We start from the raw sequence: 27,426 nt of genomic DNA on the forward strand, positions 1-27,426 counted from the left end.
AGCTGGAGTTCGTAGGGGCACCTCTGCTCACGCAGGTGTGCCCTCACACACACACAGGTACCTGCACCCTGCCATCTGGGCTAGGAGGTCTTGCCATGGGGTGACTTACAGTGACCTGGTGCAGTTATCTGTGGTGAAAGGGGGCATGCACCTTTTCACACAGGCTGCAATGGCAGGTCTGCAGACATATTTTGTATGGGCTACCATGGGTGGCACAATACATGCTGCAGCCCATGGGGAACCCCTGGTGCACCAATGCCCTGGGTACCTAAGTACATATACTAGGGACTTATATGGGGACAACAGTATACCAATTGTAGGGTGTGCTAAGTCCTAAGCAACCAAATGTAGGGGGAGAGAGCACAGTCACTGGGGTCCTGCTTAGCAGGATCCCACTGAACACAGTCAAAACACACTGGCAGCAGGCAAAAGGTGGGGGAAACCAAGCCAAAGAGGGTACTTTCCTACATAAGGCTATTAGGTGACTGGCCACTGGCGACAAATGTCAATTAGTTAAGCGGTACCTTTTCAACGTTAAGTTCAAGCCAACAAGTTCAAAAGGTGAACTTAACCTCTGGTAGAAGGTACACTCAGGATGTACCTCAACCCATTTTGAAGTGGTTACTGTTCCTCTCAATATATGTTCATCAAATTACTGGGTGTGGATGGCAGTTGTCAATTAATGTAGGGGTATATATGCCTTTTTCACCTACGATGTAGAGGCAGGCTGACTGCACTCCCTGTAGAATAGAACAGTCTTGTAGAACTAAGGCCCTGGAATTACCCGGAGTATGTTTACTATGAGGTACTCTGAGGTATATGTAGCAGGCATGTATGAGATGAGAAAGGTGGTGGCCATTTGGAACACTGCATTTGGATATGCACAGTTTAGACTGGCCTACCTCCTTCCCTGGAAAGCTAAGAATGAAGAGAACATAGATCTAAGATGCACTTCCTCCTGATTAGAGGTAGAATGCGATTTTTTAAACAAGCTAGCACTTTGGAGGGCTGTGGCTTTGTACCTTGGCACCAGCAATGGTCAGTGAGGCATAAAAAAACTCTATTGTGTGAAGTTCTGGAAGACTCAGAGCACCCATACAGAGTAGAGGTTTGCCTAAGAAAGGACATCAAAGGTAGCTGTCTTCAATAAAGTCTGAGCACAATCTTTTGACTTTAGAAAAAGTCTGCCCTTGGACCTTTTCAAAGAGAGGGGAATCTGTATGGCCAATGAACAAGAGGGGTAGGACTCTGGTTGAGAGGAAGACCAGTACAAGGTCTAATCTAATAAAGTTCAATGAGAAAAACATCTTGAGTGAATGAGCAACCCACAAGCCTATCATTTATGCTGATACAGGAATCACAATATAAGTGAAGATACAGAGGTACATTACAAGACTGTGAATGTGGTTGTCAGCACTGTCCTGGCCAAATTTCCCCATTCAGCCAAAAGTGTCTTCCTCTTTACCCTGCGTTTGGGGTCGTATGCTTTAGGTTGCAGATAATTGCCCTGATTTTAACAATACGTCTGTCATTCCTAATGGTCTAGATAAATCCTGGTTTTAAAGTGGGACACGACCCTGTCCATTCTCAGTATCATTTGGCCAAATCTGTGGGTCCAGTGAGTACGTTGGTCCTGTGAAACCCTCTGCCTCAATTCTTGACTGGCTGGTCAATTTTGAAATGTGGTCCCTAGATGCTTAGGTACCTCTAAGAACACTGAAGCACTCCGGCATCTTGCCTCTGCTTTAATACTTTTGCAATAGTTCACAAAAGAGTAGGTCTCTAACTTGTCTTGCCCCGAGGTGTGTTGCACAGGAGATTTAACAGCAGGGCTGGGTGCTTCATCAACGAAGAGCTCAGCAAATTTGCTTTCAGCCACACGCATAAGCACCTAAGAACGGGAAAGGGGGGGCTTTTTCTATTTTGCAAGGTTGGTTTTACAGTTCGACTTCTTTATATTTATTTACTAAGATTTTACAACTACCATCATATAATTAGTGTATCAAGTGAGGTAACTAACATTAGGCAGAGAGCAACAGGCACAAGCAATAATTATTAAGCAGCTTACGTAGTGATGAAGTCATATTAAAAAAAAGAAAAAAGAAAACAACCAACACAGCTCGGCATTCAGATGAGAGTCTAGAGTAGGGTCAGTTAGAGGGGGCACAACGCTTCAACATGATCAAAGATCCAACATTTCATTAACACACATTGAAACCTTTAGTCATATGCCCTTTGCACCCCACTTACCTGCTCTAAAATGACTGCAATTAGTTCAGCGTACCTAGGCTGGCATGGCAGTGCTAAGTACGATTGCAATACAGCTCATACATTTCAGGCCGCTGGTCAGGAGGATTGTCGAATAAAAATCTCCAGTTGTTCATTACAGTACACTCGATCAGACAGCCATGCTTTGGTAGTGGGCTGCTGATTTGTCCCCCACACACTGGCCATCCTTCTCCCCACCAACAGGGCAACTGAAATGAAATGCTTCACATGCAGTGGCACAAGCATGGTGCACCCCACTAGAGCTAGAAGTTAAATGCATAATATCCACCTTAGTCAGTTCAGAGACCTGACAGACCACTTTATACCAGTATCTTCTGACCAGCAAGTCCATGCTAGAGGTATAAAATCTTCTTCAGGAGGGCCGCATCTCACAAAGCGGGAGTCTGTCACCAATTTATATTTCAAGAACTTTAAAGGACTGCTGTAGACTAAGTAGGAACTTGATGTGTATTAATCGTAGGCTGCCCTAGGATACAAGATCCTAGTCTGAGTACAATAGTATAGTCACTCTTTGTCTGAAATAGTGCAATGTAAATCTGCCTCTCAACACGTTCTTGCCCTGGGTCGTATAATGGGTGTCTCTGTTTGCATAGCTGTGTAGGGTCTGATGACTGTGTGTTTATTCAATATGAGAGTGGCAATCCCAATTAGGGCCTTTCAGGCCTTGGGCTCCTAAAGAAAGGACAGATAGCTCGCCATGCACAGTGCAAAGCTGGAAACACGTAAAGTCTCTAAAATAGATTAACACTCCTGTTTGCAATGTGTGAACATTCAAGGAATTGACCATCAGGGAATACGTCTCTGATTTTGGTAAAATCCCAGCTTTGAAGTCAATGGAGGGACATCTTTTCACTAGTAAGTTGATACAAGAGGTATTGGTCAAATTATTGCCATGGGTCAAAGAATAGGGCAGGACATTATTTCCCAAAACCTATCTCAATCTGTATACTAACAACTCAATTGATAGCTGTGTGACTGACAAGTGATCCAGCCAATCAGGGTGCTTTGGGGGTGAACCACAAGATCTTGCTCAATCGCCAAGTGGGCCATTAACGGGGAGGCTGCGGTAAGCAAATTCCACCTCTGCACCACTATAACAGAGTTCAAACCTGGGTGCTGCTAGGCTGCCCTGCTCCTAAGGAAGCACCAGAATTTCCCACTGGATTCTGGGTTGTTTCCCATGCTAATGTAATCATGCTAGACCTCAGGTTCTTAAATAATTGTTTATTCAATGGGATAGAAATACTGTAGAATAAATATAGCAATTTGAGCAAAATACCATTTTCATTAAAGCAAATTTATCTACAAACGAGAGTGGGAGACTATTCCATTTTTTTATTTGTTCTTAATAACTATTTTACCGTGGCTGATCCAAAATACCTAAATATGTAACAGAGGTTTGACACCAGGGGAGAGCGTATTTGAGTGAGCAAGGGCTTGATCCAAATGTCATGAGAATATCCTAAATGTATTCCAATGTATAGATAGCCCTGACATTACCTTAAATAGTGTGAATTCTCTAATAATATAGAGGTTGTGGACATGATTACACAAGTATAAGGTAATGTAATCAGCATATAAACAGATAAGATTGTGGGAGGTAAAGTTCAAGCCTCCATTGGTAAGAAGGTTTTTAATTGCATAGGCCAAAGCCGCCGAGGCTATGGAGAAAGGGACAAGGTGGACATCCTTGGCAAGTGCCTCACCCAATGGAGATGGGGCTTGAGAGAAGGCCACTGAGCTGGATTCTGGTGGTGGGCTCAGTGTACATTTATCATATTCATTTTGTTAAACTAATTGGGAGTCTCATTCCGCTCATCACTGTGAACAGAAATTCTAACTCAAGAGAGTTTAAAGCGTTGGTGGTGTCCAAGAAAGGCACCACTGCCTTAGATGCGGATTCAACTGATGCATTAGCGCAAACAGAGATCACAAGTTGAGAGTAGTCGATAGGCCTGGAATGAACCTCGCCTGGCCTTGCAGGACCAAATTCAGCAGTATTAACGGTAACTTATTTCCCAGCACCTTTGCTAGAATCTTTGAATTTGCGTTGCCGAGGAGCAATGACCAGTAGGAATAGCACTGTGCTGGCGGTTTATCTGGCGCCAGTAATGTTATGAGTTATGTCTCCCAAAATGAGGGTGGGAGGAGAAATAACCAAGATCAAAGGCTCTGTATAATTGCAATAATAATTTGCAATAACCTGGGGGCTAATAGATGGCAGTCTGCTTTATATTACTCTCCAGGGAGTCCATCATTATCTGGGGCTTCACAGGTGGGTATACTGGATATTATAGAGATTACCTAGAATGCAATAGATGGACTGAGCAATTGCTAATGGTGTTGGCTAAACAGGCACCTAAAAGCTGTCAAAACATGTAGACAATTCACTAGACTTTAGGAATCTTTCAGCTGTGAACTATGATGCAATGACTCTGATCAACTCAGTGACCAAGCCTTGCACCCCATACATGCTAAAAGACTAGGACAGAGGAACAGATATACGGAGACTTATTTTGAGTTTGGCAGACAGGGTACTCTGTTCCAAATACTATAGAGTTCCCTTTCTGCCAAACCCTAGGTCTGTCTGCTTCATTTGGATGGAGCAGGGACTACTGGATGAGGGTAGATGGTGTTAGGTCTTTATTTTCCTGCCTGTAATCGCCTGGAAAAACATGACTGTGAAGGACAGAAACCAAAAAACAACGATCACTACATATGGAGCAAACACTACAAGGGTGTGGGGGTCATTAGTATTTTGTTTTTCAGAAACTGCTTTGTGAGCTTGTTTCTGATAACAAAAACGTTGTAAATGTTTGGTGAACAGACACCAAAACCTATGGTGGGCGTCCACCAAACATTTTGTACATTGAAGGGAACAGAAGTGACAGGGTTTCCTTTCAATGTAGAGATTATGACTCGGCTGGAAGTCAACTCTAAGTAAGACAGATGATAGTCCATTAGGGTGGTGGGGGCACCATCATTTGCCACCCTGGCGAACAGAGTTCCGTACTTCAAAGTACAAATCAGACCCATGATTTACAAGTAAGACTTATGTATTTTCCTGCCCGGCAATTCTCACTCATTGACTAGCTATAAGTAAAATGTTTATGGTAAATTGGACTACCACCAAAGGATGCAGAGAATGGCTGAACAGTTTATCATAGGTTATCAGTCAATACAGGACTCAATGGCAAAATCAAATTTGTTTTTAATGTATGTTCAGAGTTGTATTTTTTCCACAAAAAAAAAGATGCTAGCAAATTATATATCTGCACTATTTAACTGCCTTGTATTCCCAAATTGCAATTAAATTCCTAGAGAGTCAAAGGAAGGTAAACTGCTCGTCCAAGGAATACACCAGCACTTGCCCAGTGAGCACTATTTGCCTCAGACCCCCGAACAAAAGGGTTCAAAATGTCCCTCAAACAAAATAGCATTAGTCTATATTCTTCCATGATTTGTCCCTTCCATGTATAAGTAAAAAAGGGTATTGGATCATGGAATGTTTGGATATTGGAAATGCTTTTGAAGGATTCTTACCCTGCAATCAATGCTCCAAATAATCATTTGCCCAGCAGTAAGGTGGACATTAAGTGGTCTAGAACTGTGTACTCAAACCAGACCCAAATACAAACTTTGTAATCCTTGTCGACCAATATGGTAGATGGCGATATCCCTAAAGGTAATCCAGTGTGTGCTCTGCAAAAAAAGCATACCACAATAAAATATTCAAAAGCTTCACAATCCAATTTCTGCAGGACAATGCTCTTCCTCTAACGGCAGGTATTGCATACGAAAGTGCCATCCTTCAGGATCTGCACAGGGTGATCTTAGGGTACAGATAATGCCATCTCACATATTTATGTAAAGGAATGACATGTTTGACCAGGAGGCTGCACTCTTAGCTACTCATACTGTATCCACGTACTTCAGGTTGGGCCTCATCTACAGTGCGCCCAGTAATTTCTATGGAACTGGTAGCAGACATTACTGGTTCCATCAGGACTGCAAGTTTTACCAGGGGACTGTGCTGCTGAAATCCCCAGATAAAACATGGTAATGGGCCCAGGAACATGGTTTCCCACAAAATATTCCCCAAGTAAATGCAACAGGGAGTATACATCCCTCTCTCCCAAATTACTAGTGCCCCTGGTGTCAGTAACCTCTGAGGAATGTGAGGAACAGTGGGATAATTTAGGGTACATTTGCATTCCCACCTTAGTAACTGATTTACCTGGGCTGGCTGTCCCCTACTTTGTACTGACACTTTTGAGATGGAAGCTTTATCTTTCTCAACACAGCAAGAGGTGTATTGCAACAAGGACTAATCATTTGCTATATAAATGAGCTCAAGGACGTTTGATTTTCCATCTTTGCAGGCTCTGTGTGTTTTCCTGGTTCACTAAAAATCAACTGCGTCTCTGAATAACATTAATTAAGAAACACCCTAGGTGATTAAATAACATAATTCACAAACAACCAAGATGATTACAACTACAAGTGAACCTAAAACACATCCAATCTTACACCAGGGTATTCGGTGTCCTACTGTCAGATGGGGACTTTAGAGTCTAGACATTATCTCCAGTAGTGAGTGAAAAGAAGCAAATGTGTTGGCACTGTACCACTGGCAATACTAATTTTATCAACCCAGTTAACCAAGGTCCTTAATGGCATTTGGAGAAAGCCAACATTAAAATATCCTTCGATTGGTGATAGTAAAGTTTAGCAACCTTTTAAAACCCATTATTAGCAATATTATCGCATAAGTAAAACTACGTTTAGGGTTTCAGGTTTCCAGGCTATAGTTCCAGTCATCCTAAACAGTGCTGCTCCTTGCTGTGAATATCTCTGGCCCGGCTCCTGACACAGTCTTAACAGTACATATCAATGCTTATTGAACAAGGCTTGGCATGGCTTTCCATGGTTCAGCTTGCATACTCTTTCAACTAACTAAGGTGGATAGGCCTTCATTCTCTGCCTTTAATTGCTCATGTGTGTTGTGCTCCTGCCAGGCTGGATCCAAAGCCTGGTAAGAGATTCACGGGGTGGGACATGACTGATGCAAAACGTCCCAAAATATCAACAATGTATCAACAACCTGGCTGAACCAATATAAAACAAGAATAGTGACAGATATACACCTTTTCACGTATTTTTCTTTCATAATATCCCTAATGTGCATCCATGATATCAAATACCCGCCTCAACCTCTTATGCAGAGTGCATCGCCCTGCCCTTTGGAGCCCATATGTTCGGCATTTAGCAGATATGCCTTCCTAAAACAGATGTTTGTTCACAAAAAGGTTTGATGTTCTTAAAAACTAGATAACATCCTGCCCTCTTGAAGTACTTAACAGGTCCTTCAGAGAGTGGGGGTGGAAGGGATTGTGAAAAGGAAAAACATTACATAAGTTTAAAAACAGCTAAAAAACATAGTACCAATTACTTAATACTATGAAAAGATAAAAGAGGTGCAATGTCCATTCTAGGCTAAAACCTAGGGAATGCACTGCATGTACTAGATTAAGTTTATGTCAAATGTTCTTGCTGTCTCTGCCCTGGAGGAGAACCATCACTGGCTAGGAATCAGGCACAGCTTTTTTGATATTTGCATTAAAAGGATTGCTTTGCCATCTTCACTTTGAGCTTTTAAACAATAAAATTGCTCCATTACATGTAAATTTATATCACATGAAATTTAACAACGGGAAATAACCGTTGGGAAAACATCTGGTTTTAAGCAGGTGAATGGAGCTCTGATCGTGGGAAAAACTGCCAAAGTCGAGAACGTTTAGCAATAAAAATAAATTAAATATATATATATATATATATATATATATATATATATACATATACATATACATATACACTAGTACCGTGAATCTTCAGAGTGACCGAGAAAAGAGGCCCAACGCACAAGTGCCTTCAGCCAGGGTTTTACTGGCTATAGAAAAGCTAAATTAGTTTGGGTGTAGATGACACTTGGTTTAGTGGTGAGCCCAGAGGTGACATTGGATGATCAATCAGGGAAGCAAGTGTCCGCCAGCAGTAATGATCCTTTAGGCACGTGAATGACCGATGCTCCATTAACCAGGTGTCTAACTGGCTTGATGGTCGAAAAAAGGCTTTTCCTCTGAAAACGAATGGACAAGTGAGAGTCATTTGGCTTTGTTATGGGCCTTGGTCTGGCTTTTAAGTGCTGGGTGATTCCTTTATAAAGGTCAATATTAATTAATGGTCATTATTAATTAAAAGTTACTGTAAAAGCTGAATAGCCTGACAAGTTAGAGTGTTTACTACGAGCCACCCTGCTTACAAAACTGGTATTTCTTCCTATCAGCTTTGACAGGCTGCTGCACAGACTAAGCCTGTGTGGAAACTGAAGTGTGACTGGAAAAATGTCTCTTCTACAGTAAGCCCATGAATCTGCTCCATGCCAAAAAAACTCCTCTCAGGCGGGTCGCTGGTTGGGTCATACAATGCAATTAGAAGGTTTCCAACCATGGGACATAATTGAGATCACTACACAGGGCGACATCTGAAGTGGTCGCATATGTATTCATGTCAAGATTTGCAAACCCAATTCATAATATTCCACACCCAATGCCACAAATACCTCCAAATACGGCATGCGTAGACTGAATATTGAGCGGATCGTATCAACCTACCAGACTTTAGCCCTCTTGAAGCAAAACTATTCATGGGCTCCCTTTGCCGTGGGGGCATTTCCCAGCTATACCACTCCACGGTTTGCAACACTTGAGATATTTGAGAGCCTATGGCAAAAAATGGGACCAATGGATCAGTGCCTTGCAGGACACTGAATGGCGAGAAGCGAGTATGGCCCCTCGTGAGACCACTATTTCGTCACGCCTGTTGCGGATCCAAAGATGCTACTTACATATGCCCTATCTCATGCCACAACGTCTTTGACATGCAGGAATGCTATTCAAACCCAGATTTACCAGATGCCTGTTCCTGGAAGCAGACTTCATTCATATGGTGTGTGAATGCCCTAACATGGTGCACTTCTGGATGCAAATCGCCAAGACTCCTCTCAAATTCTAGACAAACCAATGAAAATTACTCCTAAAATAACCCTTCTGGGACTCCTAGAGGGCGTGAATGGATCCAGAGGCGAATGCAGCCTTGAAGGGCTGGTAACAGTGATTACCAAGAGAGACACTGCAATCAAATGGAAATCCCATGGCCCACCAACGTTGTCTGAATGGAGATCCTGAACGAACTGCTGTGTAAAACAGGAAGATCCCATGTACACATCCAGGGTCCACCCTAAAAATTCCACAAGATAAGGGATCAGATGGTGGGAGCATTATGGCATAATGCATCGCTGATGGTGTGGGGTAAGGAGAGGTTGCATAATGGCATGTTTTAATTTTATTAAGATTTCATTATGTTAATGTACTCATTAAATGATAAAATCAATAAAAATAAGTTTATATATTTTTTTTTAATTACCCTGGGCTACTTACTGCACAGCACCAAATAGCTGGAACATTTGTTCCAGTTCTTCTTGTAGAAAGTAAATAGAAAGAATCTTCCTTTAAAACCTGGCACTTCCTCTGACAGGTATTATACTAGCAATTAGTCCTCTGTGTTATTGTTAAGCTGGCTGAGGTGAAAAGGCTTTTTAAATTTAATTGAGAGTTTCCTGTGTGACATTTTCTAAATAAACCATGCCATTTATAAAGATTGCAAATATTGGGGCCTATTCATGAAGGTAAATACACATGTACATTTACTCCTATGAATATTTACCACTACTCCTAGGTGGAACTAAAACTTTTTACTGTTCACCTACTTGTATGTAGGCTTACACGTCTCTAACTCGACAAATCAGGGGATGAAGCCTCCAACAATCATATTTGCGAATGTAAAGTCACTTGGCACACTTGCAAATTATTAAAGGTTATTTACTAAAATATCAAAAATATTTGATATACAATATGAATGTAAATCAATTTTAAATATTTAGTTGTAATCCACAGCTAATAGCAAATAACATGAGATGTTACATCACATTACTGCATCTAACTAAAAGTGTAATAAATAATTTACATCTATAAATGTAATTTATAAATCGTAAGGCTTAAACAATAATGTTAAAAACTCCCACCTTCACTAACATTTTTATTTATGAAGTACATTTTGTTAACATTTGTGTTTATTTTATTTTCATTTCAAACGTTTTGTTTAATTTTTAGGTTTATTACTGGCTTTTACAATTATATATCATTTTCTAACATTAGAAATGTATATATAGAACTTTAAATATTGAAATAATGTAATTAATGTAACATTAGTTTCTATGCGGGTTAGTTATAGGCTGTCTCCATTGCTTTCCAGTACCAGTAGTTGGCCATATGTGGTGCTTGACTTATTTCAAAGATGGAGCGGTATACATTTACACCTGTTTTGACACCTGCAGTAGCTTTAAAAGTGTGGTTTGTGAACAGCAGTTATTATTTTGTAGTGTGTGTTTATTTTGACATATGCCTCCCTAAATTTTCCTAGCCTCTCTCCCATGTATGAGTAAGTATTCTACTTTTTCCAGCTCGTTTTCCTGGTCTTTCCCAAAGTTACTTCTGAAACGTATACCTAGGTGTGCAGTGTTATATGGATAGAAAACATATGAGAGGCAGAGGTAGGTTTGTGACAGCATTTTGTAGTAAGTTAGTGATAGCTTATTACTACAAAATTGGAGATGTGAATAGGTTTCATTGGATTAAACGTTCAATTCTGAGATGCCTTAAGATATGTGATAGCTTTTCGTTCATATTTTGAATTTGTTTTCACAATGCTTTACAAGCAAGTAATGCAGAGCCAACAGCTTAGCACCTGCATTATAAAAGTGAGACCATAGCTGCCACGTCTTCAGATTGCTTATGAGTGACGTTTTCATGGTTTCAGTGCACTTATGAGTGACATTCCAGTGTCAAATGTGTGACTCTTTGACGGGAATAAAACCAAGCAATGACTCATGCAAAGAGGAAAATATCTAACATGTGCTTCTTTTTAGCTATTTTTAGGCATCTCAATGTTTAATACAAATTGAGATAACCATGCCTGGTGTAAGCTAACAGGAACAGCGGCCTAGGATGGTTAAAGCACATGCGTGACAGGCAACGTTCACACTAGGAAATCACCGCAATTACAGCGTGCGTTTTACAATGCAGTTTGACTGTTCACGGAGACAGTGTAATGATGCTGTTTTATGCAGAGTAATTCAGGGCAAAATGTAAAATAATCCATCAAATCTAGCCTTTAAACCTGAGTTATCCTGCTGGCAGTGATGCACGCAGTCTTTCCACCAAAAAGAGGGTTGGCCGCAGCTGCCGGAAAAATACTCAGCGAAAGGGAAAGTGCCACCCCCAGATGAATTCACTTAGTTTTAATACTGATGCAAGACCGGGGACACGCGACAGGCCACGCGAGGGTCGGCAGCCGTGTCGCGGGTCAGGTCTCAGCTGCTATTCATCAATCAATACCAGCCCCGCCGCCGCGGCACCAGGCTTCAATTGCAACATAAACTTAAGTCATTTCAAAATAATGCAGTTCTAAAATCAACATCATCGTGATGTCAGTCGTGACTTATCACACGGTGACAGACCTGAGCGGCGGAGAGCGGTCTCTTGCTGTAAGGCAGTCAGATCTTTGCAACCACCTCGCGTCTCCCGGTGGTTGTGCGGTGTGTGATGATCTCTGGTACAAACCGGCGGCACAAGTGTGTGTGATTATTGTTGCGACTTGCAGACGTGATGCCGCCGCGGCCGGCCCGGGCTGAGTGAGTCTCAGCAGCGGGAAGCTGTGATCAATATGTGCTGCTGCGTCCGGAGCAGCTGAGCCCCACTGAGTAAAACTGTTCATCTGTCAGCAGCAGCCAGGCGGCACTGCACAATGAGTGCAGTCAGTACCGTGCTGCACTCTCTTGGCCCGACTCGCGGCGCATGGTCCGTGCTCCTTGCTTGAAGTGCTTCTTATAGGGCAGCGTTCCCATCTCGCTAGTCTGCCTCGGGGCCCGGTGGTGTCAGGAGGCGCTATAAATGCGCGACTAAGCATTTCAGTGCGGCGATGTGCACCACCACACTAAAATGTGTCAGTCTAACCCCTGATGCACGGTACTTGGCAGGGCTGTGAATCCTATTGGCTTTGCCAATGCTTGTTTATATAAATTTGCCAAAACCTACTACACAGCACAACAATATACAGCTACAACAAGCAAAATAGTGTAGCTTCCGCAAAACAGGCATCTAGTGCAAATTTCTCGAAGGACGACAGAGTGACCCAAAGTGCTAAACATTTCGTCAAATAGTGATTTAGCACCACAAACGTTTGGTTTGATTTTTTTTTTAATTTGTTGCGCTTTGCAAATAAAAATAAATAAATAAATCAAATGTCCGCGTCAATCCTAAAAGCGGTATTTTTGGGGAAGTTATTACCGACATGAATACTCAGCCCGGTTTGCGCGGGCTCGGAGAAGATATCTGTGGACGGTCATAGACACAAGCGCATCAGCTGCCATTTGATTGGCTCGGCCGGAATTAGCGCTAAATCCTTGCCTGGGTAGACACCCACCACAGGGCAGCCTCAGGGCTTTTGATGTCAGGCAGACAATGAGCAGGGGCTCCCAGCAGCACCTGCGCCTCCAGGCCCAAGTACGGCTCTCTGGCACGTTTTATGAATGTAACAATACTAGTTCTGATTACTAATCCCAACACCAGAGTCCTGGGGGTTAGCGCTGCGCGGGGAGATGTTAACTGAAGACAGGCACCACCTCACCGACCTAGGGACCTATCATGTGTGTTTTGCTGTACACTTTACGTCGATTTAGTGCTTAATTTGTAGATAAGCACGTGCCTGTACCCAAAGCTCTCCTCTGAAACACGCGGCGGCTGCAATTAAATGTGCGGCACAGAATACCGAGGCAGCCTAATCCTGAAGCCACCCGGGCCTCTTTAATCCATATACAGCCACTCACTGCCCCTTCCGCTCACTCTTACAGCTTTCTGTTTTCTACCTTTGTGACGCTTTTCCATAGTGCTCTTCCTCCGTCGTTCCTATATGACTCCACTGCATGAGGGCCGGAAGCAGAAGACTAAGTGCCGGGCCTCAATAATAAGTGCCGGTGCCCCGCACCGGAAACCACCGCCTCAAATTAAACACTGTTCGCATACACACGCGGCTGTGGGCTCCCGACTCTGAGTGACCTAACTGTGGATTGCCTGGTATCAGATGTGTGGGAAATTGTGACGTATGCATTTCTAGGAAGCCGGTAGAGGTTTGTAAAGTGGGAGGATATTCATCAACGTGTTCTATTTTCCATGTGCCATCTGTCCTTAGTTTAAAGCGGGAATGAAATACACGGACACTTGTGTAGAGTAACATTTATGGGCATTTCCGTGCAGGCTATAGCCTCAGGCATTCTTGTTATTTGTGTGTGTTAACCCGCCCAGGCATCTGTGTATTTGTGTGTGCGTTCAGAACAGCACAATTATTATTATATTTACATTAGTACAGGGCGCTGGGGGTCCAGGGGTAAAACATTCACCTACCACAAAGTAACACACCTTGCTAAGCGGCCCTGCCTTCTCGTGGCAGTTCAGGTGTGTTGTTATGCATTTGCAAGTCGGCAAGACTATGACTCAGTCAGTGCTTTAAATGGGTCGGTATTGTCTGGTACTGAGTACCGACACTTATTTTGAGAGGGAGAGTACCGACACTCCTCACAAAAACAAGCAGGTACTCTGGTACAGAGTACCTGCACTTCTAGTTTTCCATAAAGATTACTTTCGTCCTTCTCACTTCTATTGTTATAGAAAGTTAATATTTGACATCCGATGATCTCGCGATATATAATATGAGTTCTTTTATTTTTAATTAGGTCTTAATATTGAGCGTTTTCAACCCTCTGTTTTGCGAAAAGGAATATTTTTGTGGACACGATTCACTTATTGGTACTGAACTCTATGGTATGTTCTATTTTACACACTGATACATATGATGGTATGTGTATGATCTATGAAATCGCTTTGTAATTCTATACTTTCTTATTGTTTCTTGCATTACTTATTGTTTGTCCATTATATCAATTGGTTGATTTTACCTATATATTATGTTTATGTTATAAAGTTGGAGAGAATTCATTTAATGTCCATGGTTATTCTATATATGATTACATATATTTTTTATGTTTAAAATGATGCAAGGTAAACGTAACACACTTAAGGATTGTTCTGTGTGTCCTTTGTATTTATTGTCTGGATGCTTTAATTACTTTTGTCTCATTATTTTTCATGTATATTGTTTTTTCAATAGTATTTGGGTATATTTTGTATATGTTCATATATATATATATATATATATATATATATATATAAAAATATATGTGTGTTTTAGGATATGTATTGATGTATGTTCTGTATGAGTTTTACATTTATTATATTACAGCCCTGAAGAAGTCCTGTTGTATGGAGGAAACAAGTTAGTTGTTGCTGTTATGAATATGGCTCTTGCTGTTAGGAACATGTGTCCTTTTTGAATAAAAAGATCAAAATGGACTGATATTAATTGGATATTTCAATTCTACTTTTGTTGGTGGTGCACCGTTGGTTAATTATTTCTATAGATCTTCTTGTTTTGGACCTTGGCAGCAGGTGTTACAATGAGTGCACACGTCTGGAATCAGTAGATGATTATTGTTTTTTTTTTAAAATATATTTTGGTGATAGGAGGTAGGTGCATGACAGTTTAGCCAGCTGCAGTGCTCTTTTTAGAATATCTAAAGAAACTACGGTTGTGTGTGGGGGGGCGGTGGCAAACACTAAAAAAGGAAGGCAGGCTTTCTGGAAGGAGTTATAAAATTGGGCATGGGGGCAATTTCATTAATTCACCTCATTTAGGTTCGAACAAAGTTCGTAGATAATCTGCTCAATCTCAGGTACCTGTGGCACAAACAGCTTGCAACTCCCCACATAAAGTTAAGTTAAAATAGTAATAGCAATTTTAAACGTCAGAAAACACAATAAAATTCACAAACCATTGTAGAAGAGAGAAAAATGTAATGGGTAAACAGACAGATCATTTAAATAAATTAAAAAAAAAAAATCAACAAAAAAAAAAAATCAGATGATTGAATTTTCAACATTTTGAAGTCATAAAGTGCTAACAAAACGTAAAGAGCCAATCAAAAGTCATGACTTAGGATCGACTAGGACTTAGGCACAAATACAGGCCAACCTCAATGGAGGTGTACAAAGCTCTATAGATCTACTAATCAGGCTGAGCCAGTCAAGGTGTGCAATATCCAAGGCTGTGCCTTGCAAGGGTCTCCTGAAGAAGGACATTTTGTTGAGCTACAGTTGTAACAGTTGGTTTTGGTGCCATAAGCATCAAGAGGGTCAGATCTTGTAGTCGCTGAGGACACTTTATGGGTCAGATACAGGGCCGGCTTTTGGGCGGTGCGAGCCGTGCGACTAAACCGGGCACTGACCTCCGGGGGGGGCTGTGTTTAGCAATAACGTCCGAAACTTGCGATTTAAAAGCACCTGCTGAAAAGTTCCTTGTGCGTTTAGCCTTCAAGAAACAATTAAAATGTCAGGATACCTCTTGTGATTAATGTTCCTGCTAGAGAGAGAGATGGGAGTTTAGCCTAGTGGCAGCTTTGACTCAACATAAAGTAGCATATAGGGTTTAATAGGCCTACTGCAAAAAACAGAGCTATGGGCATATTTAAGAAAAGTTGCGCTGCACACAGTGCACCCCTTAGCGCCCCTCTAACACCACCATGTGAGCATCATATTTAAAATACAGTGCACCATGGCGGTAGTTAGGGGACTAGCATCAGGATTTTTTACGCTAGTCCGGCACTTTGCAGGATTAGCGTCAACATTTTTTACGCTTATCTTGCAAAGCATCCAGAGGCCCATTGTAACCAATTGAAGCCTCCGTTTAATGCCTGCTCTGAGCAGGTGTTAAAAGTGCCGAAAACAATGACGCAAAGAAATCTGACAGATTTCTTTGCATAATTGTTTTGGGCCCCGTTGCATGCATTATGCCTGACGCAGGCATAATGTAGCGCAAAGGGTTACAAAGTGGCGTAATGCATGCATTGTGCGTCTTTGTAAAATGGCGCTGCGTTTTTGGCCTTCTAACGCCACATTAGTGTAAAAAAATGACACTAATGTGGCGTTAGAATGGCACTAGTGGCTCTTAAATATGCCCCTATGGCAGTGCTTAATTTGTGCTTAATGTTTCTGGTGCAGAGCACCAGCACTTATTTTTGAGGGCCGGCGCTTATTTTTCTGCCTCACACATTTACTGCGAGAAAAAGACACATATGGGAAAGACGGAGGAAGAGAAAAACTAAAAAGCGTCACAGTGGGGAAAAAGTAGAAATTCGCAAGAGTGAGCTGAAGGGGCAGGGACTGTCTGTAAATGGATTGAAGAGGCCTGAGATGGCTTCAGGATTACGCTGCCTCAGTATTCCATGTTCACACATTTAATTGCAGCAGCCGCATGTTTAAGAGGAGGGCTTTGGGCACCAGCACCTTTTTATTTACAAACTAAGCACTGCCCTATGGGGCATATTTGAAAAAAGTGGCGCTGCACACAGTGCTGCACCACTTTTCTTGGGCCCCTTAGCAACCCCGTCCCCCAACACCACCATGTGTGTGTCATATATAAAATATGGCACACAATGGTGGTAGTTAGGGGACTAGCGTCAGAATTTTTATGCTAGTCCGGCGCATTGCAGGATTAGCATAAAAAATGTTGACGCCAATCCTGCAAAGCATCCAGAGGCTCATTGTAACAACGGAAGCCTCCTTTTAATGCCTAGTCTGAGCAGATGTTAAAAGTGCTGGAAAAAAATGATGCAAAGAAATCTCTTAGATTTCTTTGTGACATTTTTTTGCTCCCCCCTCCCTAACAGGGGGTATGCCCCATTTGCATACATTATGCCTGGCGCAGACATAATGTAGCTCAAATGGATACAAAGTGGCACAATGCATGCATTGCACCTCTTTGTAAATATGGTGCAGCGTTTTTGGTCTTCTAACGCCAAATTAGCTTGAAAAAAAATGATGCTAATGTAGCGTTAGAATGGCGCTAGGGGCTCTAGAATATGCCCCTATATTTTAAGTGGCCAGCTGAGTGGATTAGTAAAGCCAGCCTTTAAAAGTGTTTTAAAACACATGAATGTATGTGAAAGGGGAGAGATGAGGGGCACCTTTGCCGGGTGGTAGTGAGTGAAACCGAGGAGGTGGTCATGGGGTGGGGGGCGCCACATTAATCTGTCGCACAGGGCGCCACCAGTCCTAAAGCCAGCCCTGGTCAGATAGATTTGCCAGTCATTGTGGTAGACACAATCCTTTAGTGGGGCAAGGCTGAAAGCTGTAGAGCTGAGATCCATGAAGCAAATACCTCCACGAGGTCAAGGTGAACTAGTTCTAGTGCAGCTAAAAGCTCCAAGTGGGAAGAGCCTGGTTTTCTTTTCTGCCTACGGTGTAAAATTCCTGGGCAAGACTCAGCACCTTAGTCAGATCCCACTGAGCTGGAAAACATCTCAGCCCCACTTCTTTCCAATGGCTGGGACAGTTCTTTCTAGCCAGCCATGCAGCCCCACACTCCTTAAGGCAGGTTTTGAGGTACTAGATCCCTCACTAGCTTGGGCTCCTGTAGGATCTGGTCTTTGTGGTCAGCTGAACATTTTTGGATTCAGGTGTCCTTCTGCTTTTTGTGTCCTTGAAGTATGCAATCAGAGACTCAGCCATCAGACCACTGAAGAGCAGGTCCAGTCCCTGTGGGTCAACAGAGGTCAGGAATCTTCTTTCTTATGGTCATGCCCCATTCTCACTGAGTGTTGTCCCGGTGTCTAAGTATAAGCTCTTTTGCATTAAGTATGATGTGCAATTATCGCCATCACTACAGTTCCTGTACGATGAGCTTGAGTTTTATACAATAAAATATTTTTTTCTATAAAAAAAAAAAAAAAACAGTGTTCTTTCTAACAGCAGGATTTACAAGTCTGTGTCCTTTTAATACAGTAGAGTCAGCTGTCCTATACTTCTAGCATGGCTTTCTTCTTTAAATGTAGTCTTCTGAGGTCCAGGAATGTTCTGAGAAGGTGGTGATGGTAGAGTTGTCATATTTACCCTGTGCACTAGCTACCCAATCCTCATATTTTCTCGCAATGCCCCACCTCTTTTTGCAGAACCCAAGTGCCCCTATTTCAATAGAGCAGAACTCTTCAGCCATTAGACAGGCCTGCCTTCAGCTCCTCGACCACTCCTCTATTTAGATGAACTCTTTTCCAACATAACAGACCCACATTGATTCTCTTCCCCACTGTGGTTGGCATCTGGCTGTGTGGGAGGGCCTTAGACTGAATAGGAGAAGCACTCCTTGATATCATCAAGTCAAAAGAGGTAGTACTAAAGCTGTTCTTTGTTGTGACAACTGTTCGTGCTCTTCCTAGGCTCAGAGACAGACCGTTGACTCTGAACCAGAGTTTTTAACTTTCCCATCAAAGGAAATAATTTCCAGTTCTGGAAGGGCTGGGGGGGGGTGTACTGAATTTAGGCCAATTTTAGCTCAGGGCACTAACAGTAAAGTTTTATAAAGTTACACTCCATTTAAGTTATCTAAATTTGATTTGATCATTAAATCAGATTTTGCAAATTAAGAAATAAATTGTAAGCATTTTTCTAGCAACTTTCCCAGATTTTGCCAATTAAGCAAGAAATACATTTTAAGCATTTTTCTACCATCTTTCCCCAGGCAGATAAACATCTCGGCCTTTTTAGGCAAAAGTCTAGAGAAGCCCAGTGAAAAAGTTTTGGGGTTTTATTTCACTGCAAGAGCTTCATAACCTCAATATGCAGTGTGCCCTCTTTCTATATATTAGCAACAACAGTATTTTCCTACCTGTCAAAGACACTTTTACCTACCATGGGTCACTGCAGTACATTTAACGTGCAGTGCCCCCAGCAGACATATGTTTTTGTGATGCAAGTGGGCAATGTAAATACATATTCCAGCCCACCAGAGGCACATGTTCTGCATCATTTACAATGGCCTTGCAGGACAGCGAAGCAGACCGATTAGGCAAAGCTAAATTTAACAATACCATATTAGGGCCAGAGCCCATGCACTGTGGCACTGAAAACAGTGTCACAGTGCATTGAGCCCAAATAAAACAAAAATGTAGATCCAGGTAAAGGTGAAAAATCTGGGGTGACTATGTAAGAAAAGAAAAAAAAAACTTCTACAAAAATCACTGAATATAAACGAAGCAAATAAAAATGACAAGAAAGCCAACCAATGGGGAGGAACCCACAGGTAGCTACTGTATCCACCAGAAAAAGTGCTACCAAAAGTCAGTAACTTGTTCTTCTGATGGATAAAAATACTGGTGGATTACTCACTTTATGAATTCTCCCAATGCACCAGCATTCGACAATGTGGTAAGAAGCTGCCTCCGCTGTAATTTCTCCTCCAGGGGATGAGAAATACCAGTCAGGGGATGTATCTAGACCACTAACAGAGTCTAGCCCTGAAATTCACCTAAAGGCTCAGGAATTTACCCTTCCTCCAACAGCTGTTGTTGATACTCCAAGAGTCTCAAGGCCCTCCTTCTCGACCTCATCCTGGACTCCAAACGCAGCATCCGCAGAGGATTAGCCGACATCAACAACAATGGTTTCAAAGTAGAAGGACGCTCTGGCGGAGAGGCAGGTAAGACACTGTGGGTCGATCGAGATCCAACCGGCACCAGTATTGACTCCAACTGCGCCATAATCCGGGGTAGAGGAGGTGAAGTCATCGGCGCCGAGCCAGCCCCCTTCACCAGGAAAAAAGGGTACAAACGGAGCCTGCTTGTACAGCGCCGGCAACCCCAGCGTGAATGCCAACGGACTCGTGGGACCGGCAGGCGCACCAGAAGGGGCCATAGCTCTGTTAAATATGCTAAACATTGAGGAATGCTGAAGGATCCGCTCCCGGAGCCGGGAAGGCAGGAAACATTTCCTCCTCCTGAGGTGTCTGAACCGACTCCGATACTTGCACACCAAACTTCTGATCACGAGTAGACCCAGGAGAAAACTGAGCCATAGAGTTTTCCAGGGTCTCGGAGATTACAATCAAAGTCGGTGCCGGAGAAGCCCGTTGACTCTGAGGAGACACTGTAGGGCTGATTTCCCATGCCGTACGGCGCAGTCTCGGAGGGGACTGAGACCGAGACCGATTTCTGGAAGAAAAACGTCGAGATTCGTGTTGGTGCTGCTTCTTATGCGACTTTGAGGATCTATGCAATGATGTTTCCCTCGCCTTTGATCTTCGGTGACTTCTCTGCTCCTTCTTAGCTTTTGCCAAGAAAAGCTTAGCCTCTCTTTCTTTCTAGGCCTTCGGGTTCATCCGCTGGCAAGACATGCACTCCTCCAGGTCGTGGTCTGAGCTCAGGCACCACAAGCAATTTTCATGAGGATCCGTCACCGACATGCAACCCCGGCATTCACTACAAGGATTAAATTCCTATTTTTTCGGTGGAGACATTGTAACGCTCTACAACAATTCCTCAAACTAGTAAATGCCAAGAGGTAGGAATAAACCATTAGCGTCAAAGGCGCAGAAAAAAGGGAACTGACGTCAGCACGCTGGCGAGGACTTCTTATTGCCACGATGATGTCAGACGGGGTCGCGTGCGGAGCCATGCAATTGTGATGTCCTCATCGACGAGGGGAGCTAGCAAGAAAATTTCAGTTGAATGCTGGCACATTGGGAGAATTCATAAGGTGAGGAATCCACAGGTAGTTGTATCCATCAGAAATATAGTTCTTCAATAATTGTAGTTGCGCTGCTCCAAGGAAGGGGCTACAGGATTCAAGAAGCATTTGCCTAGTTATAGGAAAAATCCATAGCTTGTTCAAAGCACTGGACAGCTTTACAGTAATAACGCATGAAATTATCTGAATACTTTTCCCTAGTATTTCCATTTTCTGAATGTTCTATGTTCCCTTTTTTAAGAATCTGCTGTCTAATGCTTTAAAAAAAATAATGGGTCTTTGCATGAATGTAGGATTTTGTTGGAAAGCTGTATGAGTGCAAATATACTCAATGTTCTGAACTATCTCGCCAATACAGAAGCTTAGAAATAACTAAATTTTCCAGTTAATAAACTCCTCACTAGAGCTTATAATGTTTTATGCAAAGTCTTAGTGCATATGAAGCTGAATAAAAGCGTATGAGAGTACAGAGACTGAGCTTTTTGCGTCACACCATGCTATACTCCGCCTACCAGTGACAGTGTAGATCTCAAGATGCTGAGGAAGTATAGCATCACAAAAAATGTAGTTATCAGCCTCCTATTTCAGTGTGCCAGGCATAGCCTGACCAGCGCTCCATGCATAGCTTGACAGGCGCAAGCCACAGCTTGGTATATGGTAGACATTAACAATACTTTACGGCTACATTGCTCACTACATGTGGGATTCACCAAAGTTTCCAGAAACATTTTTGGACCTTCACCAGACTGTTTCCTTCCCCATTTCAGTTTTTTTGTTATTTGTTTATGCTACAGACTTTCGTAATTTGTGGGCAAAATTAATATTTCAATAGAACCCAAGCATGCCACCAAGATGGCAATGCGCTACTGGGACTGCATGGCAGGTATCTATGCATTTTTCGCAGAGTTCAGGTCAGCAAACAATTAGGACACTTCATAGGACTGACACCAGTTTCAAATTCTAAAGCATTAGCCGTGTTTGCAGACTCGTTTTTAATACATAGGGCACCTCTGCTTTTAAATCTACAAATAAATGTTGTAGCAAGGGCCCGCTAGCATGGTCAATACGCCTAATTTTTGATTACACCGATTTTCATGGAGCCTGAATCTATGGTGTTCAGGCAGCTCTAGTACTCACCAAGGAAAAGTTAAAACATCGAGGTATAACCGCCGAGGGATCTCTTGGACACTGACATCCTGGCACGTTGCATGAATGGCTCAATCGAGGGACTTGTAAATCCCAATAGCAATAGGGCTAAAGGGTGGGGAGGGTTAGGCATGGAGGCGGAATCTGACAGTCTGGCAGAAGAAACTTAAAACAAGTGAGTTTAGGAGCTACCTCAAAGGTCCACAGTAAGAGACCAAGCAAAGTTGTACAGAACTGTATAAGAAAATACTCTCTTCCAGAGGTGAAATTGGGCAGTTGTATATTTAACAAGCAAGAGTCCTTTATACAGATAATAATTCTATTATTAATATTTGTATTCTTTTTAATAAAATTGGTGTTTTAATCTAATGAAATGTATTTGTAAGTTAAAGTGGTCCTTAAAAATTGTAGTTCTGAATTAGTTCGCAAAAAAAAATCAACAACAGATTTGTTTCAAAGTTGTATTACGATATTGACAAAGTACATAAGAAATCAAAATAAATTGTGAAGAGTGAATATAGTACACAGCACAAAAGTGTGGCGATATAAGATTGGGAAAATAATGGGATTTAATATAAATATATAAGAACATATAAATAGAAGTATATAAGTGTAGACATTATATATGCACACACACACACACACACACACATACATACATACGTGTGTGTGTATTTTATGCATCTCCTCAAAACCATATCAACAAGGAGGTCAACGCTTCTGGAGAATTTCAAACCGCCATTTATTTGCTTAAAGTGCTCGTGCTGCCCTGGTGCATTCTGTTGCAGGGGATGAATGAGAACATGGAGTGATAAGTACCTAGACTTTTTAGACTTTGAAGCACATATCCTTCAGTACATCAACAGAAAGAGGTCAAGGAAACAGAGGAACTTCTCCACTGGGTGAGAACTAAGTTCAGCTTCCACTTCTTTTTGCAGACAAGGAAAGGGGCACAACTAACACAAGAAAGTGCCATTTATGGATCAAATTTTTAAAAATGTATTTTAATGTTAACACATCACTGCCTATATAAACTGGCTGATGTGAGTAAGGAAAGTGTAGTTTAGAGTTATAACATTTACACAATCTATGCACATATATTATAATCATGCATCACAATTTTGCCTATCTAGATATAACATAAGAAAAATGTTGCAGAAAAAATACTGAACACTAATAAAAAATAAAATAAAAAACATTTTCTTTTAAGGGCCTTATTTAGAGTTTGGTGGACCAGAACATCTGCCAAAAAGTGACAGATGACACATTCACCAGGGACATCCATGTACTCTTAACAGGGTGGATTTAATATATGCCAACTTTTGGCAGCTGTCCTGCATCGCCTCACTTTTAAATAAATTCCTAGATGTGGTGTATAGGGTGCATGCATGGTGGTCGGCTGTTATGATGGCAGTGACAGGACATGTGTCTTGAACTGCGACTGATGTGGTGTCTGCATGTGTGAATGGCGATGTGACTGTGAAGGGGGAGCAGGTGGGGGAGTCAGGGTAGGTAGTGGATGTTGGTGTGTTTACGTCTGAATGGTGGGTGTCTGCATGGCAGTGGTGGCATTTGAGGTGCATGTGAATGTCCTTGCACTCTGGGTCTGTTGGTGGGGATGCATGCTGGTATGAAAGTGTGCTTTGGAGGGGAAATGGGAGTGGGATGTGGGAGTAGGTAGTTTGAGGGGGAAAGAAGAAGAACACTAGCTGTCGTCAATGAGGAGGCCAGAGCCAGAAACTATCTCTGCAGGGCAGACAGGGCACCGTGAATGCCTTCCAGGAACGCATTTGACTGTTCCATCTGGGAGCCAGACCCTGGATGGCTTTCACGATGGTTGTCTGCCCAACAGAGATGGACCTCAGGAGGTCAATAGCCTCCTCATTAAGGGCAGCAGGGCTGACAGTGGCGGAGTTGCCTGCGGCGCAGGAGATGCCCACCCTCCTGGGTGAACGGGCACGGGCAACTGGGTGGGGAGCTACAGGGAGGGCAGTGCTGGTAAGGTGGGTGGTGGACAAGGATGGTGCAGGCATAGGGCCTGAAGGTTCCACCACTATCAGGGAGTCACCATAGGAGGAATAATCAGATGATGCTTGTAGGAAGTTGGCTCTGTATGTGCTATTTCAAAGTAAGGAATAGCATGCACAGAGTCCAAGGGTTCCCCTTAGAGGTAAAGTAGTGGTAAAAATAGATAATACTAATGCTCTATTTTGTGGTAGTGTGGTCGAGCAGTAGGCTTATCCAAGGAGTAGTGTTAAGCATTTGTTGTACATACACATAGACAATAAATGAGGTACACACACTCAGAGACAAATCCAGCCAATAGGTTTTTATATAGAAAAATATCTTTTCTTAGTTTATTTTAAGAACCACAGGTTCAAATTCTACATGTAATATCTCATTCGAGAGGTATTGCAGGTAAGTACTTTAGGAACTTCAAATCATCAAAATTGCATGTATACTTTTCAAGTTATTCGCAAATAGCTGTTTTAAAAGTGGACACTTAGTGCAATTTTCACAGTTCCTAGGGGAGGTAAGTATTTGTTAGGTTAACCAGGTAAGTAAGACACTTACAGGGCTTAGTTCTTGGTCCAAGGTAGCCCACCGTTGGGGGTTCAGAGCAACCCCAAAGTCACCACACCAGCAGCTCCGGGCCGGTCAGGTGCAGAGTTCAAAGTGGTGCCCAAAACACATAGGCTAGAATGGAGAGAAGGGGGTGCCCCGGTTCCGGTCTGCTTGCAGGTAAGTACCCGCGTTTTCGGAGGGCAGACCAGGGGGGTTTTGTAGGGCACCGGGGGGGACACAAGTCCACACAGAAATGTCACCCTCAGCAGCGCGGGGGCGGCCGGGTGTAGTGTAGGAACAGGCGTCGGGTTCGCAATGTTAGTCTATGAGAGATCTCGGGATCTCTTCAGCGCTGCAGGCAGGCAAGGGGGGGATTCCTCGGGGAAACCTCCACTTGGGCAAGGGCGAGGGACTCCTGGGGGTCACTTCTCCAGTGAAAGTCCGGTCCTTCAGGTCCTGGGGGCTGCGGGTGCAGGGTCTCTCCCAGGCGTCGGGACTTTAGGTTCAAAGAGTCGCGGTCAGGGGAAGCCTCGGGATTCCCTCTGCAGGCGGCGCTGTGGGGGCTCAGGGGGGACAGGTTTTGGTACTCACAGTATCAGAGTAGTCCTGGGGTCCCTCCTGAGGTGTTGGATCGCCACCAGCCGAGTCGGGGTCGCCGGGTGCAGTGTTGCAAGTCTCACGCTTCTTGCGGGGAGCTTGCAGGGTTCTTTAAAGCTGCTGGAAACACAGTTGCAGCTTGTCTTGGAGCAGGTCCGCTGTCCTCGGGAGTTTCTTGTCTTTTCGAAGCAGGGGCAGTCCTCAGAGGATGTCGAGGTCGCTGGTCCCTTTGGAAGGCGTCGCTGGAGCAGGATCTTTGGAAGGCAGGAGACAGGCCGGTGAGTTTCTGGAGCCAAGGCAGTTGTCGTCTTCTGGTCTTCCTCTGCAGGGGTTTTCAGCTAGGCAGTCCTTCTTCTTGTAGTTGCAGGAATCTAATTTTCTAGGGTTCAGGGCAGCCCTTAAATACTAAATTTAAGGGCGTGTTTAGGTCTGGGGGGTTAGTAGCCAATGGCTACTAGCCCTGAGGGTGGGTACACCCTCTTTGTGCCTCCTCCCAAGGGGAGGGGGTCACAATCCTAACCCTATTGGGGGAATCCTCCATCTGCAAGATGGAGGATTTCTAAAAGTTAGAGTCACCTCAGCTCAGGACACCTTAGGGGCTGTCCTGACTGGCCAGTGACTCCTCCTTGTTATTCTCATTATTTTCTCCGGCCTTGCCGCCAAAAGTGGGGCCTGGCCGGAGGGGGCGGGCAACTCCACTAGCTGGAGTGTCCTGCTGGGTTGGCACAAAGGAGGTGAGCCTTTGAGGCTCACCGCCAGGTGTGACAATTCCTGCCTGGGAGAGGTGTTAGCATCTCCACCCAGTGCAGGCTTTGTTACTGGCCTCAGAGTGACAAAGGCACTCTCCCCATGGGGCCAGCAACATGTCTCGGTTTGTGGCAGGCTGCTAAAACTAGTCAGCCTACACAGATAGTCGGTTAAGTTTCAGGGGGCACCTCTAAGGTGCCCTCTGTGGTGTATTTTACAATAAAATGTACACTGGCATCAGTGTGCATTTATTGTGCTGAGAAGTTTGATACCAAACTTCCCAGTTTTCAGTGTAGCCATTATGGGGCTGTGGAGTTCGTGTTTGACAAACTCCCAGACCATATACTCTTATGGCTACCCTGCACTTACAATGTCTAAGATTTTGTTTAGACACTGTAGGGGTACCATGCTCATGCACTGGTACCCTCACCTATGGTATAGTGCACCCTGCCTTAGGGCTGTAAGGCCTGCTAGAGGGGTGTCTTACCTATACTGCATAGGCAGTGAGAGGCTGGCATGGCACCCTGAGGGGAGTGCCATGTCGACTTACTCGTTTTGTCCTCACTAGCACACACAAGCTGGCAAGCAGTGTGTCTGTGCTGAGTGAGAGGTCTCTAGGGTGGCATAAGACATGCTGCAGCCCTTAGAGACCTTCCTTGGCATCAGGGCCCTTGGTACTAGAAGTACCAGTTACAAGGGACTTATCTGGATGCCAGGGTCTGCCAATTGTGGATACAAAAGTACAGGTTAGGGAAAGAACACTGGTGCTGGGGCCTGGTTAGCAGGCCTCAGCACACTTTCAATTGTAAACATAGCATCAGCAAAGGCAAAAAGTCAGGGGGCAACCATGCCAAGGAGGCATTTCCTTACAATGCTGTAGATGTTCCAGTCTCCCCCGTGGTGCTCCACTCACCCTCCGTCCCACTGGTCTCCTTGGCTCCGCTGGTATCAGCCTCCTAAGTTCAGTGGGATGCAGCTTCCCCACTTGCCAGTGCCCCTTCTTCTTCGCCAGATGATGCTGTTGCACACAAAGAGAGGAGCAGAGGGTGGGACAGTGAGAGACAGGGTGGCGGATAGTTGAGAGTACAATGTGTGTGAACTCCAGAAGCAGGAACCCTGTCCACATCTAAGACCCTGTTCATGTACTACACAGTTGCCCTGTCATTGATGCCACTTAGCAGTAAAGTCAACCCCAACTCACATCCTGCACGGCATATGAACACATGTATGTAGCACATCCAGCATCAATGTGTCCCAAGCCTAGTCATACAGTAGC

The 27,426-nt window shown here is 43.4% G+C and overlaps 1 protein-coding gene across 7 annotated transcripts in view; it reads right to left on the reverse strand.

Annotated features, from left to right (window-relative positions):
• The window catches only part of NEXMIF (neurite extension and migration factor), an 801,617-nt gene that overhangs the window by 285,020 nt on the left and 489,171 nt on the right, over positions 1-27,426 (reverse strand). The window contains exon 1 of one of the 7 annotated variants that reach the window (XM_069210933.1): positions 13,334-13,432. The exons of the other annotated variants lie outside the window; for them this stretch is intronic. Within the exon in view, the coding sequence (XP_069067034.1) occupies positions 13,334-13,352 (19 nt within the window). The 5' untranslated portion in view covers positions 13,353-13,432. Of the gene's footprint in view, positions 1-13,333; positions 13,433-27,426 lie in introns of those variants that run through there. 7 annotated transcript variants of the gene reach the window in all.

The sequence above is a fragment of the Pleurodeles waltl genome, chromosome 2_1 (assembly GCF_031143425.1).
Source record: "Pleurodeles waltl isolate 20211129_DDA chromosome 2_1, aPleWal1.hap1.20221129, whole genome shotgun sequence".
Taxonomy (NCBI): Eukaryota; Metazoa; Chordata; class Amphibia; order Caudata; family Salamandridae; genus Pleurodeles; species Pleurodeles waltl.